We start from the raw sequence: 18,037 nt of genomic DNA on the forward strand, positions 1-18,037 counted from the left end.
TCGTGTTCGTTCTGTGCCGAATCAGAAGTAAAATCGTATCAAATACACTGAAACCAGCCAGAACAAAGATAAGGCTCGACAGTGTTTATTTTTTTAAAATATACCCACGATTAATCTGACCACCAAACACTTTAGCACTGGTGCTCATCTTTCCAATTTTGCAACAGAAGCTCCAATCGTGTGAAGCATGCTTTTCACACGTAAAACAGAACTGCTGCGGAACGGTCGAGCAATCAAACCCTGTCTGTTAAAATAGAGCATCAACGGTATCAACATGTCGTTCGTACTGTTTCTGCTGGTCATTCTGATTGTATACGGGCTGGCGCAGGTCTATCGTAAGCGACGCCGGCTGCACCGCATTGCGGCCCATTTCGACGGTGCCAAGCCGCACTGGCTGCTGGGGAACGTGATGGAGTATCCGGCCAACGACATACCGGGTATCTTCGAGACGATGGTAGCGCTGCACAAGCGCCACGGTAAGGATCTGTTCAACTGGGGCCTCCTAAACGATCACATGATTACCGTCAGCAGTGCCGCTAACGTGGAGAAGGTAGTGATGGCAAAGAGGACGGAAAAATCCTCCGTGTACGAGTTCATCGAGCTATGGCTGGGACAGGGTCTGCTCATCTCCAAGGGCGAGAAGTGGTTCCATCGGCGTAAGATCATCACGCCCACCTTTCACTTCAAGATACTGGAAAGCTTCGTGACCGTGTTCAACCAGGAGGCGGAGATATTGATTGAAAAGTTAAGCCAGTATGCTGACACGGGTCGTGAGTTTGACATCTACGAGCCGATCTCGCTGTACGCGCTGGACAGCATCTGCACCACGTCTATGGGTGTGGAGATTAATGCGCAACGGCATCCGGAAAACCAGTACGTGCGGGACGTGAAGCGGATGAGCGAGCTGATACTGCTGCGCATTTTCCATGTGCTGTCGTCCTTTCCGCGCACCTACTGGTACACGATGCCGAACGCGTGGGAGCAGAGGAAACTTATCCGACGGCTGCATGCGTTCACGGACACCGTGATCCACAAACGCCGGGAACAGCTGTTGGAAAGGAGCTCGCAAGTGTCTAACGAGCAGGAGTGTCTGGATGAGGAACATCTTTACACAAAGCGTAGGGAAACGTTCTTGGATCTGCTGCTGAACGTTAGGGTGGATGGCAATTCACTCAGTGATCTTGATATTCGGGAGGAGGTTGATACCTTCATGTTCGAGGGTCATGATACGACCACTTCGGGCATTGCGTTCACGTTCTATCAACTCGCTAAGCATCCTGAAATACAGGAGAAGCTTTATCGGGAGATCCAAGATGTGCTCGGCGTCGAATACCGCCATGTGCCGCTAACCTACAACACGCTCCAGAACTTCCCGTACCTGGACATGGTAGTGAAGGAGTCGCTGCGACTTCTACCACCCGTTTCGTTCATCGGACGTCGGCTAGCAGATGACATCGAGATGAACGGTGTAACTATTCCAGCCGGCACTGACTTTACCATCCCCATCTACGTCATCCACCGCAATCCCGTTGTGTATCCCGACCCGGAACGCTTTGATCCGGAGCGCTTCTCGGACGGAAATACGCAACGACGCGGCCCGTACGACTACATCCCGTTCAGTATCGGCTCGCGGAACTGTATCGGGCAGCGCTATGCGCTGCTGGAGATGAAGGTCGCTATCGTACGTATGGTTTCCTTTTATAGGATATTGCCCGGTGATACGATGCACGAGATTCGTCTCAAAACGGATCTGGTGCTACGTCCGGACAAATCCATACCGATAAAGCTGGTAGCACGCCCATGATTGGGTGTTGGAGGAGTGAGAATGGAGGGAAGGGGGAGAATTGAATAAATAAAAAAGAAAACATCATACCAACCGAGGTGGTTAACCTCCGTGCTCCGTTTGCTATTTATGAATGATGTTTTTTTTGCTTCGCGAGACAGGAATGAATATCCAATGAGGTTTACATAGTAACCAGCGCGAACGGACGAAAGGGGATACGTGTAGGCTGGCTTTGCTGAGTACACATAGGTCACTCCTTCAAAGCCCCTGCTTCTAACCTCCACCAAACCGCACTCAAGATATCATTGTTCGGAGCTCTTGAAGATGGGACAAAATTGCATGGTACATCAACCATGATGATACAGTAGATAACATGACGTGAGCGACCTCTCGTATGTTCATTCCCCATTCTGAAAGCCTACGGAGGGACCATCATTGCACTACGTTGTGGGATACAAAGGAATAAGGAGGAATATTGCTTGAAAGCAAATGTGGGAAGGCGAACAGGTAGAATCGGGTTTACTGACACGCAAACAACAACAACAACAGTAAAACACTAAAACAAAACACGTCACGACTCTTCCTCTACCTACCTCATTTGTCGGTTAAAGGCCGTTGGCGGCACGTTGGCACCTCCGTAGACAGCCGCCATGTCGGGATCCCGGTGGTCCGGATGAAAGTGTGCGTGCTGCTGCTGCTGCTGATGGCTGGACAGCGCGTCGTACTGCTGGTTGAGCGCGGCCGAGGTGATGTAGGTGTCTAGCGGCGAGTTGTTGTTATCATAGCCGCCGTCACCGCCGCTGCCGCCGCCGTTACCGAAATGGATCAAACTTTGCCCACCGTACAGGTGCAGCGACTCCGGCGGACTGATTGATTGCGGTTTGCTGCTCTGGAAGAACGATACACGCACCTTCGAGCGCTCTACTCTGTGGTTTTTTTTTTGGGCGTCACACCGAAATAAATGAAAGAGAGAAAGAGGAACGATAGCTTAGCTAAAAGGAGGTTACGTTACGGGTTTGAGTTATATCTACAGGTAGGTAATTTGGCAATTAAATTCACAGAGCTTGTTCTTAGGTGTGACGAGATACTACTAGCGATAATATAAGGTTGGTAGGATCTATTGGAAAGTACTTGATATTGACATTTTGAGCTGGAAGCTACTGTTCAGTAAAGCACGTGCAAGACTTTGTACCAAAACAAACACAATGTCTGGAGTCCGGAGTCCTCTTCGATTTTTTCCCACTCAACACATTCCATAGCGCGCTCAAGTGCATTTGCAACGGTAGTAATTCCAAGGCGTTAAAATCCAACTAGCACCACCCTAAATGATGTCTCCAGAATGCTCTACTGTCAAGGTGCGCTTATGTCGGTGGGTCTGTCCTTGATACCACTTGAGCTAGGCTCCCGGCGTCACCGTAGGCTCATCTCACCTGACTCACATTGACGGTTCCATCCGAGCCTGCAAACACACACACACTCTAATCCTGCCTCTAAGTACCACTCCCAAGCTTGTCTCCTAAGTGAGGGCACAAGCAACAGTTTGCAGGAGGCGTTTGGAGCTGAAATGGAGCCTATTCACACATTCGATTTAAAAAGCGCCCAGCCGTTCCAACTCCATCTCCGACTACGAGAAACCTGTTACACTGCCAAATGCTGCTATCTCCCTCCCACCCCTCTACCCTTGAAAGAAACAGTATAGAGCGCTGTGCCACGGAAAAATACAAGAAACACCACAGCGAGGACCGTTCGCTTAAAATATTCAAGCAAATCACTACGCAAAAACAGCACCTCCCCCCAACAGCCGAAATTTGCTTCTCCTTTCCCACCAGAATGGAAGTTCTTCGCAGCGATACTTCGCAGGGCCCTAACAGGCCGCACACTATCTCGTAGCACCGGCGACCAAATAATGTGCCGGGCTGACCCGCAACAAAATCGGATCCTCGTACGGATGACGGCAAGAGCAAACAGCAAAGGAAAGACATACGGCACACAGCACAAACTACGCACCACACTCAAGGCGAACCGATTCCGATGTGTCGGGGGAAGATGATACAATCGGTCGTGGTCGGCGACTTTGTCTTGCATGCATTCCACCACACTTCATTGCACCCCCCTTCCGCAGCCCCCTTTGCCATGAAAAGGACGGCGAAAGGTGGAGGGGTGTGGAGCGATGGGAACAGAATCCACACAAACTAACCCGGTTGACCCCGGTGGTCAACTGGTGCCTTGGGGGTTGGTTGATGTCATCGCTAATGGTTCCCACATCTGATACAGGAAAGTGAGAATGACTGAGAGAGAGAGAGTGTGTGTGTGTGTGTGTGTGCGAGAGAGAGAGAGAGAGAGAGAGAGAGGGAGAGAGAGAGAGTGGTAAACAATTCACCAATTCTGTGATAGAAAGAAAGAGAAAGAGAGAGAGATTGTATGAGGTGTGACAATCGGGAGCACTATCTGCTGGGAGCGCACAGTGGTCTTTAATGTGTCTCCCGTCAGGGAATGCCAAACTTTGAGCCGTGGCAATTTGCTGTGGGATTGTTTGAATTCCTCGCTTCTCCGTCGTTCTGGGCAATAAAATCGATACAATATATTGCCGACGAAGGCGACGGCTCCGGGGCCTGTGATGCGCACTACACGTTTGACCTGGTTGATTCGTAGAGGAATCTTGATGAAGCGCCCCCTCCCCCCCCCCCCCCTCACCTACTGAACGACATGGAATTTGATTGCGTCACCTTCTTACTCACTTTCTGCCGGGGTGACAACGGCATGCATCTAATCACAGGCACTGGCGCGCGGTGGAGTTCAGTTTTATAGCTCCAATCAAAGTTCTTGTCCGGGTGCCCGGGGCAGTTGACGCAAGATGACTGTGTTAGGAGTGGAAGAACGGGAAAAAGTTGCTCTCGTAAAAGTTTGAAAGTTGCCGCAAAATGCTCGCGGCCCCAAAAGAACCGCGCGAAAGGAACGGAAAGCATTGAAAAGGAAACGCCAAGCCCCAACGTACCCAGGCGGTGTGCCAGGCACCGGCGGGTAACTTGTTGGAATGACCTCGCCAATGACAGCTAATCAATTGTGCACCCCGTATAAATACACCGGCACTTGGCTCTACCATTTTAAGCAACAGATGGACATGGTTGGTGTCAAAATGCCAAACACAAAAAAAAAAAAACGCACACGAACTCCCACTGCCATGTGCCAAATGGTGTGCCAGCGGCAGGAACGTTCCAAAACACATTATTGTCTTCCATCTCTTGCAACGCAAGCATTCTTATTTTTGGCTTTTCGGAGGATCGAGGATTACCGCACCCCCCGTTTCGCTGGACTCGATTGAGCGACGATCTCCAGACTGTATTAAAACGGAATCGATATCTTAATGTATGGCAACCATACAAAACACACAGGCACAGAGAGAGAGAGAGAGAGAGAGAGAGAGAGCTGCTGGACTGACAATCCTCGCCAGTTTCGCAAAAGCAGTAAAAAACTTATCGATGGTTTATGAGGTTGCTCTGTTTGCCTGTGGGTTCTCCCGCCTGTAGCACCGCGCACCATGTTTGTTAAGGTCAGGCAAATTACGTCATCCAATCGGAGCAGGCAACCGGCCATGTGGCGGTGAGACCGAGTTGGAGCAGCAACTCTTTCAACTTGCCGCTTGCGCTTGGGCACCGCGAGCCAGGATTGGTAAACCGTTCTGCCAGTGAAAGTATTCGCCCCGAACACTAATCGCACCGAATGGTACGCATTGTGCCCTCTCCAACCCCTTTCGCGATGCCCCTTTAAAGTGCGTGCGCATTTATCTAGCAGCAGGTTGTTTGTTTTGGAGCGGTTCTGGGGTTCCAATGCTTCAAAGGAAGCTGCCCGGTTGCACCCATCGGAGAAGTTTAAGTGAACCACATCACTCGAACGGTTGAGAAAATTTACGATTTTTGCAAGTAGAATCTTACGTAGCAGTAGCGTATAAAACATCACTTTAACTTGAACGCTCTTTGGCCGCATTGATTAATGTGTTTCGATTTCTTTTAAAAATAATGCAGTACGTCATCGTGTATTACACGAGAGCATTTTATTTGAAAACACACTGAAGAATGTGGTCAGCAACATCAATTATTTTCAAGCGATTTGAGACAGATTTTGTTGCTTTAAACCATCAGTAGGCCTGTAATATGTGGAAACCTAAAAACATGTACAACCAATTTTACAATTATGAATTAAAAACCCATAAAATTGAACACCCAGCAGGATGGTTAATCTTATGCAGCGCTTCTGGCGCCACTGTGCTGAGCGCCAGAAGGTATGCAATGTAATATTTCATTTAATTGTCTTTTATTTTTTGGTTTTAAAATAACTCATTTTCTTTACATAAAACGAATGTAATAGCTAAATAGCTCACGTGATATACCGCCAAACTTATAAGCAACGTCACACAGCAGGACTAAGCGGATTGTGCTCGATTATGTCACCGGATCAATTTCTTTTATTAAAATATTTTGTAAACAAAATTTCCCCGCAGCGCACTTCACCACCTCATAACGATGTACGGTAATCACTGTAATGTTTTAAAATCGATTAAAATCAGCTCGCAAACTAACGTAACGCATTGCTCCCTAGACGGTGGCAGGCTAGCAGTGTTGGGCGTAGACTATTTGGCGACAGGAGCCGCGGCGTGTGCGTGACCCACTAACACAATGCACCGGCACCGAGCGCGTGTTCGTGGCATTGCTGGCTGACACAGTAAACGGTGCCGACCGTTGCCGAGGCTTGGGATGGGCGTCGAGCACGAACAACAGACGTTCGACACGCACATTGGTACGGTTGCGTTTGTTTAATTCGATTACCCTCAACGACTGGCCGAATGTACCGCCCTGGGACAATATACATCAGGGAACATCAATCGATTACGCTCACTTTGAATTCGAAGCGGTTTTTGATGGTTAGAAGAAAAAATAGTTTTATTTTCTCTTTTTTCGAAATTTATTGTATTTGCTTCGTATAAACAGTTCGTCAGGCTTCATTTCCACAAAGAAAATAAACCCACTTTATCAGCCACTGGAGTTAAAACAAAAATCAATACAAAGTCTGCCACAGTCTATGTCAAAACATTGCTGCACAAAATGGCCAAGCCAAATGATATCATTCACGCGACCCACCGCGCTCCAGTCCCTTCCCGCGCTCGATGGGCGCAATAATTTGGACCATTTTATTTGTTTGTGTTCACGGGCGAACTAATTGGGCGAGCGCACGGAGCGCAGAGGGCGCTCCGCAAAACATCTGCTAAACCGCTGAGGACCACCCCCTGGGAGGTGGGGGAGGAGAGAGAGAGAAACAGACGAACGTCAACCCAAACGATCAATAAACGACACAAGCAAGTAGTTTAAATACGTTTCTGCAACGTCATACGGATGACACACTGTTGCTTCAATCTGCGTAACTGTGCCCAGAATAACAGTTGCAGTTAATGTGGCCAGCAGATATGCGACGGAGAGTTGCACGGTTACAAATGCGAACGCTTGAATTACGCTTATATTACGCAAACAGAGTGTCGTGCTCGTTTCGCAGTCATTGCTCTGCCCCTTTTGCCGACCGGGGGGAAAAAAACACTTTAGCGTACTTTGTATGCACTACTTGAGTGGAATTATCGTTCACTGATGGCTTAGTTTGCTGAAAAAATCAACTTCAAAGCATTGCATTCTTTACCATCATCTTCGCTGCCCGATCACACGACCGTTAAGCAAATCGACAAGCCAGAACGGTGCTTTAAATAGGGTTAGAGCTGCTGCAAACGATCTTCCTATTGGGCGGATCGGCCAATAACAACAGGTGTACTTGTGTGTGTGTTATGTTTCCACCAACCTTGTGTAGCACAAATCACGCCAGAACTGTTTAGCTTGAACCATCCACGAACGCTCCAGCGAGACTATTTATTTCCACAAGAAGTTGTTTGTTTTTGACGTTCGTGTGCTTATGTGTGTGTGTGTGTGCGCGTGTATTTGTGTTTGTTGAAAGTTGTAACTATTTCTCAAACTGGCCGGGAATTGGCACTGGAGTTAAATGTGTGAAGAGTACGTGTAAAGGGGCAGGGAGTTGTTTTTAACCTAACGGTTCGCGCATCCATCTGGTATGATCTCATCGGAAACGATGATGCTTCTCCACAAACACACAAACACACTCCTATGGTGTGTGTGTGTGTGTCCGTGTGTCAGTGAGACAAGTACCTTTGTATCGCACCCTCCGCGTGCGCCCGTCATCCCCAGTATCCCCCGCATACTTGTGATTGTTGTGCCGCTTCCTCCCGGTCCCGGGGACAACCAAAGCGGAGAGCGCGAGACAGAGAGCGGGAGAATCCAAACACTGTGAAAAACATATACCACAACAAAGCGGCCACGGAACGGAAGCTGACGTCAAAATGAGGCACCCACCTACCACCAGGCCAGCCCCGCAGGAGCGCGCGCGCGTGCTCGCCCATTGTTGCGCTCCCCTGGCCGCGGGCGTGCCATTATTGCCCTATCAACTTCCTCCCGATTACGTAATGACAACAACCGCGCGCGCCATAGCAACCGAAAAAATGTCTAGTGTGCGTGTGTGGGTGTGCGCGCGCGGGGCGAGCGGAGGTGGTTACGAGATCTGTCCGCACCCCGACACAAAAAAAAAACAAATTCAAACGCTCCAATATTACTTCATGCAGTGCGCGATCTACAGCGCAATGCAAAACGGGTCGATTAGTTGTCGATTGGTGTTGGTACGGGGCGAACCCAGCCGACGAAACGCTCGCGCTGCGTCGATAATCTGCCGAACGCAACCCGATAACGCACCCATCAAACCGGAATAACACTTTTATTCCAGCGACGATTCGACGATCGCGCAACCGCATTTCAGCGTAGGACGATGGGCACTGGAGCCCTAAAACAGGGGGGGGCTTGAGGCGGGGAGGTGTTTTAATGGGTTAATCTGAAACGTTGGCTGTGTGGCTGTGTGTCGGGCGTCTGTCAAATGCATCTCACATCCAGCACAACAAGTCGAGTGGTTTTGGAGCGCTCATAAAAAAGATACGGAGCGCTGCTGTTGCGCTAATGGAATTGCAGCAACAGAACGTGGCTTAATTAATTTATTGTTTAATATCGATCCTCATACATTAAAGAGCAGTAAACTCGGTGCAAAGAAAAAAAAATCGCTGCGATACTGCGCCATTGCTCCTGCCGCTAATCTGTGTGCCGATGGTCATACAATATTTCGATCCGAAAACAAACGCCGAACAGGAAAGCAAAAAGAATGTTGCAAAAGCAGCTCTGATCTGAGATCGGCCCAAACGTGCGGGGAAGTGGCTGTTCGCCCGTCTCGAATGATATGCATTTGGAGTGGGCTTGGGCGTTTTGTTATGGCGCGATGGGCGGATCTATTTATAAGCATCTACGTCAATTTTGGTCCGCATTTCTCCAATTTTTTTTGTTGTTGTTGCTTGCCACTTTCTTTGATACAGTTTATTTTGCACACAAAACCCCCCTAAATGACCAATGGAGCGCGTAGAGAATGTTCTTGCCCATAACATGCCATCAGGATTAGAGAAAATGGTAACGCCAGTCGGTAAACATCCTTGATTCTCTCTGCCAGGGTTCTGTTGCTTTCGGTGACTTTTTTTGCTTTTTTTTTTTTTTTTTTTTGAAACGCGTACGTGCGCTGGTGTAGGTGAGTGTATCGTGTAAAGCCGTTTGAAGATGGGGCGAATGTTTAATTTCACTATCACACACTCCTCGGCTGGCCGGTTGGGTTCAGAGCGGGCGGTACAACGCGCTGCGTCTACGTGAGCAGTCACGCTCACAGGCGCTTAATTAGCGATGTGTGACACACGTGGTGTGAGGGTATGGGTTGATGGATGCCGCCTCACGTTTGCTGGGACGCTTCTCGCACAATGGAAGCGGCTGTGTGTGTGTGTGTCTGCCGCTCGGCTCGGCAAGATTACATCGTACAATATTGATGGGTATTATCAGGTAGTTTTACATTGTGCCTTTTTAGATGCAATGGAGGCGGTGAGCTTTACCTGCCCCTATACAGGTTCTATACAGGGCCTGTAGCCCCGGCCTGTGTACAATGAGTTTGTGTGTAAGCAAGGTAAGGTTCCTGCTACATCTGCGGTACGTTGGTACCGCAAAGGAGCGGTCTATGCGCAGTCTAGCGCGGAAAAAAAACGTGACCACTCCCAACCAGGATGTTTAATTTATCGTGCCTGGCAGAGATGACGGTCCAAGATAGCCTCCGGCAGTCCGTTGCGCTGGGCAGTAAAAAAGCGCTATCTGCTTGTTTGGTTTCTGCCAATAGTGCATAGCACGAACGCCGAACTAAACAAACGGCAAATGACGCGTACAGAAGCTGCATACACAATGCCAATGCTATTCTTAGGCACCTTCCTAGGCGAACGATAGGCGACGCTGCTTCCGTCCCGCGCTTCCGATGCACACACACACACATTCAGATAGCCTTTTTCTAGGCGCAGTTTGCCGAGCAGTTGCTGCTCGGCTTAAAACTGCGCAGTTTTGACAGGCACACGTTTGGCCGCAACAACACCACGACGATCGAGCGTGCTGATCCGCGCGGGAAAATCGAACACATTTGCACAGAACGATTTCCCGAACCCCCGGTTCGCCGTAAAACAAACAAAGCGACTTTTCCTTCAGTTATGCCTCCCCCCCCCTCCCCTCCCCTCCGCGAGGGATTCGACGCAGTCCAGGCAAGGGAATGATGATATTGCGCAGTTGGACGAATAAAATGCGCCATTTCTACCAGGCCCCACCACCCCGTGCATATGGTGTCTGTGCGGGCCTGTGTGTGTGTGTGTGTGTGTGTATATTAACACCAGCAAAAGTAGGAGCGCATGGGAGGGGTGGAAAGGAAATTTTCATTAGACGCACGTGCCGGTTTCCCCCATCGCTCTGGGATGCTGGGACGAAAGGGAAAGCAGAGAGACAGCGAGATATTGTGTGCATTCGGTTCCTACTACCTCCCGCGTGTGTGCGCATCCCGCTTAACTGCCTGCCTTAACTGTGTGTGTGTGTGTGTGTGTGTATCGGTAGTGATGGGGACGTTTGGATGGAAAGATTTTAAAAATAGTTTAATCTCACACCATGTTCCCCTTTTCTCCGTGGTGCTCTCTGTCTCTCGCGCCTTCGGTATCTCGCTAAAGGCCGTAATCACACCCGCTTGGGTGCGCTCCTCAGCATTAGCGCTCAGCCCTTCGCACCACTCGAGACCCCCCCCCCCCGCCTGACCTGAGAGTATAATTTTTCCATCTGTCTAAAGATAAAAGACTCTATTGCGGGCGAAGCAGTTCGATTTCCTTGCGAGAAATTACGAAAACTGTAGTTGCGCACGCTTGGACTTGCTAGAGAGAAGATTTACTAAGGGCAAATGTTGGCGTTGTGTGTGACAAGATGGTTTCCAGCCTGACTGCTGTCAGTGGGTGTCTCTCTAAGAACATATATGGAAGCTAAACTGTAATCCTGTCTAACTGAAACCCTGTTTTCAATTCCCAATACGTGATACTTCAGGTCAGGTATGTCAAACTGGCGGCCCGCGGGCCGCATGCGGCCCGCGTCGATTCTGGATGCGGCCCGCAAGAGTATTTTGAGAATTGCTAAAAGCACTGCAAACCCTAAATCTGTTATTACTACATGTCAAAGTGTATTAAATTTTCCAGAGAAGGACAATCCTTTTGTTGGTATATGGAAACTAACATGAATGTACCCATAACATCTCATAAACTTATTTTACACTAACGTACATATCAATCGAGACCCTTAAGAATCACTGAATCGAATGCAAGCTCAGTCGTATTATGTTTCGATTAAATTCTGAATATTAGCATAGTTTTGTGCACATTCGATTGCGCATTCTGTATGGAAAAATAGATTTGCGTCAACTGTCTACAAACGAAAAAGAAATGAAAATAACTTGATACACACACTAGGAAACTTCGCAACAACTAGTGATGGATTGTCGGAATCGCATCCACGGCTCAAAACCATTTCCGATTTTAGCTATTCTTACTCCGAATCCGGCCAAAATCAAACCAACAGTTCCGTTCGGTGCCGTCCGAAGCCTATCTTCTTCTTTTCTTTGGCTCAACAACCGATGTCGGTCAAGGCCTGCCTGTACCCACTTGTGGGCTTGGCTTCCAGTGACTAATTGATTCCCCCCATAGCAGGATAGTCAGTCCTACGTATGGCGGCGCGGTTTATTTGGGGATTGAACCCATGGCGGGCATGTTGTTAAGTCGTACGAGTTGACGACTGTACTACGAGACCGGCTCAATCGGCTACGGTCCGAAGCCTATAGAGCCGTTTAAAGCCATTCGGAACCGTTGGAGTCATCGGTTGTCCCACCGAATTTGACAATCTCCATGCCCCCGACTGCCGAGTAAAGGATTCATTCGGCTTCGATTTTTCCGACCTTAGAATGTTACATCATTGATATTCGAATGGAGCCACTTCTGTTTTTTGTCATAATCATGCCACCATAAATGTTAATAAAAATGATTGTAGCCAAGTTGGAATTATTTGTACCCAACATTCTGCAACACGAATTAATGTAATTTCCAACCTCCCCAAAAATCAAAACCAAAATGATATGATTACGTTTAAGCCTAAAGGATTTAGATTAAGGATAAAAATAATCTAAATGCCGAAGCCATGCAATACAAAGCTTATTAATAGATTAGCTCACACAGTCCTCAATTCCTCAATTCGCGAATCATCTTCCTTCAAGTGTCAAAAACAGATTTGCCGATCTGTATGGGAACACACACCACGACTCTTCGTCAGATAAAATTATCGTAATTTAAAAAAAAGTTATTCGTAAAATACGGGTTCTTGTTATAAGAAATGAATATATCACCAGAACACTTGGAACTTGGAAATTAGCAAAAAATAATGTTTCAACACGTGTTATTACAATTTTTCTCTTGATCTGTCAAAACATTGTAAGCAAATATTTTTGTTATTCATCCAGTGATGGATAGCTCGGATTGCTTGAAAAAGATTCACTACAGGCTGCTAGACTTCTCCTACTTCAGTGAAAAAGTGTGTTTAACAGATATTTTCTAGCAGAACTGCCGTAAGAGAACGCGAGTAATGTAAAATGTCCTTTTTTAGTAATAACGTTGAAAGTACATTAAAAAAATTTTCTCATGTAAAAATAGCACATATAAAAATAACATCGCGAATTTGTACATAACAAACGATTCCAGATAAGAAGCGAGGAGTACACAAAAAGTCAATTTGTTTAACAATAAAAATGTAAAAAAGTATTTTACATAAATATTGGGGTATATTTTCCATTCCCAACTTTGCGGCCCGCGAATCACTGAAATTTTGTACTTGCGACCCTCTGATGAAATGAGTTTGACACAGCTGCTTCAGGTAGACAGCTTCAGAACTTTAGTTTTTTTTTTTAATTATTATTGCAATATATTCTAATGTTTTAGGCACTTGTTGAAGAGTATGAAGTGCTCAACATGTTTAAAGTGTAAACATATTTTATATTGGTAACTGTTTTTGTACGTTTACATCCCAGCCATTGATACTGTAGGCAATAGGGGATATTAGATTATATCGTAACAAGCTAGCTATGAGCGATTATTTACGAATGATTAGTCAAAATTTACAATTTACTGGAGATAGAATGAAATACATGGTGCGAAATAGTTGGTAGAAGGCATCTGGCGACCCGAAACTATCATTTGTTAGTCGAAGGCATTTAATAGCAAACCTCACTGATAGTCTAGTGACACATCTCTAGTACCTGAAGCGGTAAACTAGCACCTATCAAGTGTTTTTATTTATTAGTGTGTTTACTAGGGCAGCTTGGACAACGTCGTTTCGGTTGCCAAAAATGCAGCGGGTGCCGAGCAACAGCCGCACCCACTCGGCAGTCGCTCACCGAAGGTTTCCCCGTACCCGGTTCGACTGCTTTATTTGCCATCGATCGACCGATTGTCACGCGCCGATAGAAAACCAAAGCCAAATACAAAAAAATAGAAGCTTTTTTTTTTGGGGGATTGTAAACCCCTTTACTTCCCCCGCACGAGTTTCCCCGATTGCAATGGCATTTCTCGTTTCGCCAGGCACCGGCACCGCGATAAGATTAGCACAATCCCATCAACAATAACAACAACAACCACTATAAAAAAGAAGTGAAAATAAATATATATATATATATGTTTGACGAGGGTTGGAAGGAAATAATGACGGCGATAGCGATAAAAGCGCAGACAAGAACTCATCCGTACGGATAACGAAGCAAGCGCAAACACACACATTGCACAGGGGGGAGGGGGGGAGGGGTAAATTGGGGCTTCCCTTCAAACCGTACCCTACCACCCTACTCCCCCACTTGCTCCCTAATGGAACAGGTATTTGTGTGGCACTTGGGTTTCATGCTCGCTCGTCCTGGCGAGTGTGCCACGGAGAGCAAATCGCGGGCAGGCGAATTACGAAGGGACGGAGGATTTCCATCCGTCCGCATCGACCGACAAAGGACACAAAGGACACAAAAAGCACAGTCACATAGACACACACACACACACACACACACGCATACGTGCATACGTGAATCGGAGGATAAGCCAAATCAACCCCGAGTGGCTGGGGTGTTTATGGTCAAACAGACTCCGCTTGCCGTTACCCGGGATGAGGACGAATTGAAAGTGACATTTTTTTTTGTTGTTGTTGCGTTACTGTACAAAATGAGTGGTGCGGAATTGAGAGTGGCATGGCTGTGTGTGTGTGTGTGTGTGTGAGAAACTCAGGGGCTTCACACAATTGGTTTTGCGTTGTTTGACCTTGAACAAAACCATGCGCAGGTTGGGGGCAAGCTACGGCGTTGTTGCTAACGAGCCTGGCCAAGCGTTTCGTGTTGTCTGCCCCCCCCCCCCCGATCCGTGTCCAAGCGCCCAACCGGAACCGGAGCGGTTTCCAGTTGCGGTTTAGCGTTTTGGTAAGGGACGCCACGGAACGACCCGCTGGACCGTGGCGAGCGAGAGAGCAGCTCGCCTTAATCGCGTGGGGTCGTGTCTTGGCCGTAAGTGCAATAGGAAAGGGGAGGAAGGGGCTGGAGGGATCAGGTCAGTCGACAGCATCGGCAGTGCATAAGCACAGGCGTACCACAGCGTACGCTCGCGGTAGTAGAGAGTTGAGTGACTCTGATCCATAGGTTTCGATAAGGCTCGCTTCACTGCACGATGGTTAGCCATAGCTTGAGCCAGACACGACAAATGCCACGCTTTTTGTTAATCTTGTTTTTGTTTTATTGCTGGCTTTTTTTTTTGCTCTTGTTGCAAGAAACAATCCACTCGATGTGCAATCTCCATTTCCCCCAACCACTCGTTAGTAGCTCCATTTCGGCTCAATTCGAGCGGTTCATTGAATGAGAGAGAAAGAGAGAGAGAGAGAGAGAACGGGCGAAGAGCGAACGTTCGGGCAGGATGTGACTTATGAAACGGGCATAGAGACAGGCGGTCTACACCAGAATGGAAAACTGTCAAACCATCCCACACAGAGCCCCTCGCGTAAAACAAACACACACGCATACACCGACAACCAAGCACCAACCGTGCCTAAGGTCACACACACACAGACAGGCGCACGATGCAGCAGGATTTATGGCGCCAATTAGCCAATATCCTTGTGGATATCCTTGGATTTTCATCCCATTTGTTGAATGGAGGGGTTCGCTGCCTGCTGCCTCCGCACATCGTAACCATTCTAAAAACGAGCTGTGTGTGTGTGTGTGTTGATGCTGTTGTTGTTATTGAGATGTGGTATAGGAGCGTTTGGAGATTTTGAAGCGATTAAATAAATAAGAAAAACATTACACGCACACGCACACACACACACCGTAGGTTGAGTCACTTTGACGTTCGAGCAGTTTCGTGAGTGGCCGTTAATTGGCTTTGTTTAGCGTTTGATATGGGAATGGTGTGTGAATGCGCGTTTCTTCCCTTTTTTGGACACTTTGGCCACCGCCGTACACAGACACTAGCGTTCATACACACACACACATACACGTGTACATCAGGGCCTCCAAATATTTGACTGTGGCGTTTGCAAGCGGCTGCAGGGAGGGGGGCTGATTGAAGAGCGGCTGTTTTGGGCGGGCCGGGAGGTATACCGTTGATACATTTTGTTGAAGTTTGACTCGCCAGAAAGGGCATGCATACACACACGTACAGATTCACACACACACACACATACACATATACACAAACGCACGGTTTACTGGCTACTTACAACCGTATGGCAAACTAGGTTAGGGGCCATTTATAAATCGGTAAGGTTATAATGCCATGCCTGTGTTTCGCGGTGCTGCACCCGGAACGATACCGTTTTTTTTTTTTTTTGCTTCTTTTCCTTCTGCCTCTGGTGCGGTGCTTCTCCTTCGTTTCGCTAACGCGTACACATACAGTCACGTACACTTGCACAAAAAGCATAGCCCGTGGGATAAATGCACCCTTTTTTTTTCTTCTTCTCCCTCTGCTGTACGAGCTGCAAACGTCAAAGCGCGAGTCCGCGCAAGGCAAGCACGCGGAAACTAACCTACAAAACTAATGCCGGACGGGTAGTGCTGTAGTGCCGCTTGAAAGGCTACTTCCCGGGGCTGGCGAACCGTTAGTTCCCGGACGCCCGGCTGCCCTACCATTATTGCCAGCGCATTTGGGCAAAGCAGCCCGGTTGCTTTACTGGCCCGTCTTGTACGTAGAACGTAGTCGTTACTGTCCACTTTTTTTTGTGTTGCAGTTTCAAACAACAACAAAAACAAAGTGTATAGTAACAAGGAAATAAAGGCGAAACTATGTACGTACCAAGCGTTCGATTTTGGGGCTATAGCTTCCCGATACTTCGGTGTTACCAGGCGCGTCACATACACACCACCGCAGCACCGAATCAACAACCGCAACAAAAGTAGTCGAACCACAACAACAACAACAACAACGATGTAAAAGTAAAACTCACACGTTCACCTCGCAGGAGCGCCACAGGAACCGGACCAAAGATGCACGTCGTCACGATATTCCGCTAGATTTGATTGTGTTTTCGTTCGGTTTGCTCGACCCTTTCGACACGGCCGCACAACACAGTGAAACCCACCCAACGGAATCAGAGTGAGGGCGCCCTCCACGCTCTCTTTGCGGATCGAAACTCTTTCGCAGCTGTATGTGTGTCTGTGTGTGTGTGTGTTGGTGCCATCCCGGGGTATGTATGAGTGTGTTTGTTAACAGCTTCAACCAGTGCGCGCACACACACACACACACAGTTAGAGACAACGCACGCATCATCATCACATTAGAAGGAAGAAGAAAACAAACACTTCCCATCAAACTCATCTTGCGTGCGGTAAAGTGAGTGCGCGAATGCTGCCCGCTGCTGTGACTCGCTCGCCCGATAGAACCGCGTTTGAGCGCTTCCAGTGAGTGCCGTCCCCGCTTTCGTTCTAGCCTTGCCACTGCGCCCATCGCAATCGCGCTCGCTCTCCCTTGCGCACACAGCGGACGATGGCAGGCGATGGAGCTCACTGGAAGCTGCTACTGCTTCCCGTTCCAGAAGGTGTGCGTTTATCAACACCGTCTGTTTACCACTCGCAGTAACAGTTTCTACGGGCAACAGTCACTCGATTAATTGATTATGTCATGTGCTGACTGGCACCGTTGGATAACGCCGCATCGAAATGGTCAACGAGTTGAAGTGTAGAATTACGTGGGAAAAATAAACCGGTTTAATAATGATAATAATAAAATATCAAATGCTTGTTTTGAGATATGTTTTGCTTGTTATTCTCAAATTTCGTGTAGTGTTCAAATTTCGGTGTGCACAATTGCATATGTTTGGGCGTTCATATTTGAAACAAGTTATATTTAAACTCCTTTTTTTTATTTCCATTGGAATTAGTCGCCACGAAACCACCAAAGAAAGTTTTGCTAGCACGAACGAATGCTATTGATCGATTACTGATTGAACAAAGAACAGAACACGGTAATTTGACACTGTTCAAACTGAAAAAAGTTGCTGAAAAGGTAACCTTCTTTCTTAAGTGTTGCAATTCGCCAAGCTGTCATATAAAAAATGTTCTTATTCTACTCATTTGAACAAAAATGACACCAGCTATTGTAAACAAGCCAAAAATAAACATAACTTTGCATACCTTCAGGCGCTCAGGGTCAGGGCGCTAACTACGAGATAACAGTAAGCTCTATTGTAACTCATTTCCACACCAGTGACTGTAGGA

General features: G+C 47.6%; 2 protein-coding genes across 3 annotated transcripts in view; one reads left to right on the forward strand and one right to left on the reverse strand.

Moving 5' to 3' along the window:
• LOC3289610 (uncharacterized transmembrane protein DDB_G0289901) overlaps positions 1 to 18,037 on the reverse strand; it is a 53,189-nt gene that overhangs the window by 13,502 nt on the left and 21,650 nt on the right. The window contains exon 3 of one of the 2 annotated variants that reach the window (XM_061655149.1): positions 2,377 to 2,709. The exons of the other annotated variant lie outside the window; for it this stretch is intronic. Coding sequence (XP_061511133.1) covers positions 2,377 to 2,709 — 333 coding nt within the window. The remainder of the gene's footprint in view (positions 1 to 2,376; positions 2,710 to 18,037) is intronic. 2 annotated transcript variants of the gene reach the window in all.
• On the forward strand, positions 30 to 1,876 carry LOC11175638 (cytochrome P450 4d2). Its single transcript, XM_003436865.2, has one exon. It carries the CDS (start codon positions 275 to 277, stop codon positions 1,802 to 1,804), a length of 1,530 nt encoding a protein of 509 aa, XP_003436913.2. The 5' UTR covers positions 30 to 274; the 3' UTR covers positions 1,805 to 1,876.

Source organism: Anopheles gambiae, chromosome X (genome assembly GCF_943734735.2).
Source record: "Anopheles gambiae chromosome X, idAnoGambNW_F1_1, whole genome shotgun sequence".
Taxonomy (NCBI): domain Eukaryota; kingdom Metazoa; phylum Arthropoda; class Insecta; order Diptera; family Culicidae; genus Anopheles; species Anopheles gambiae.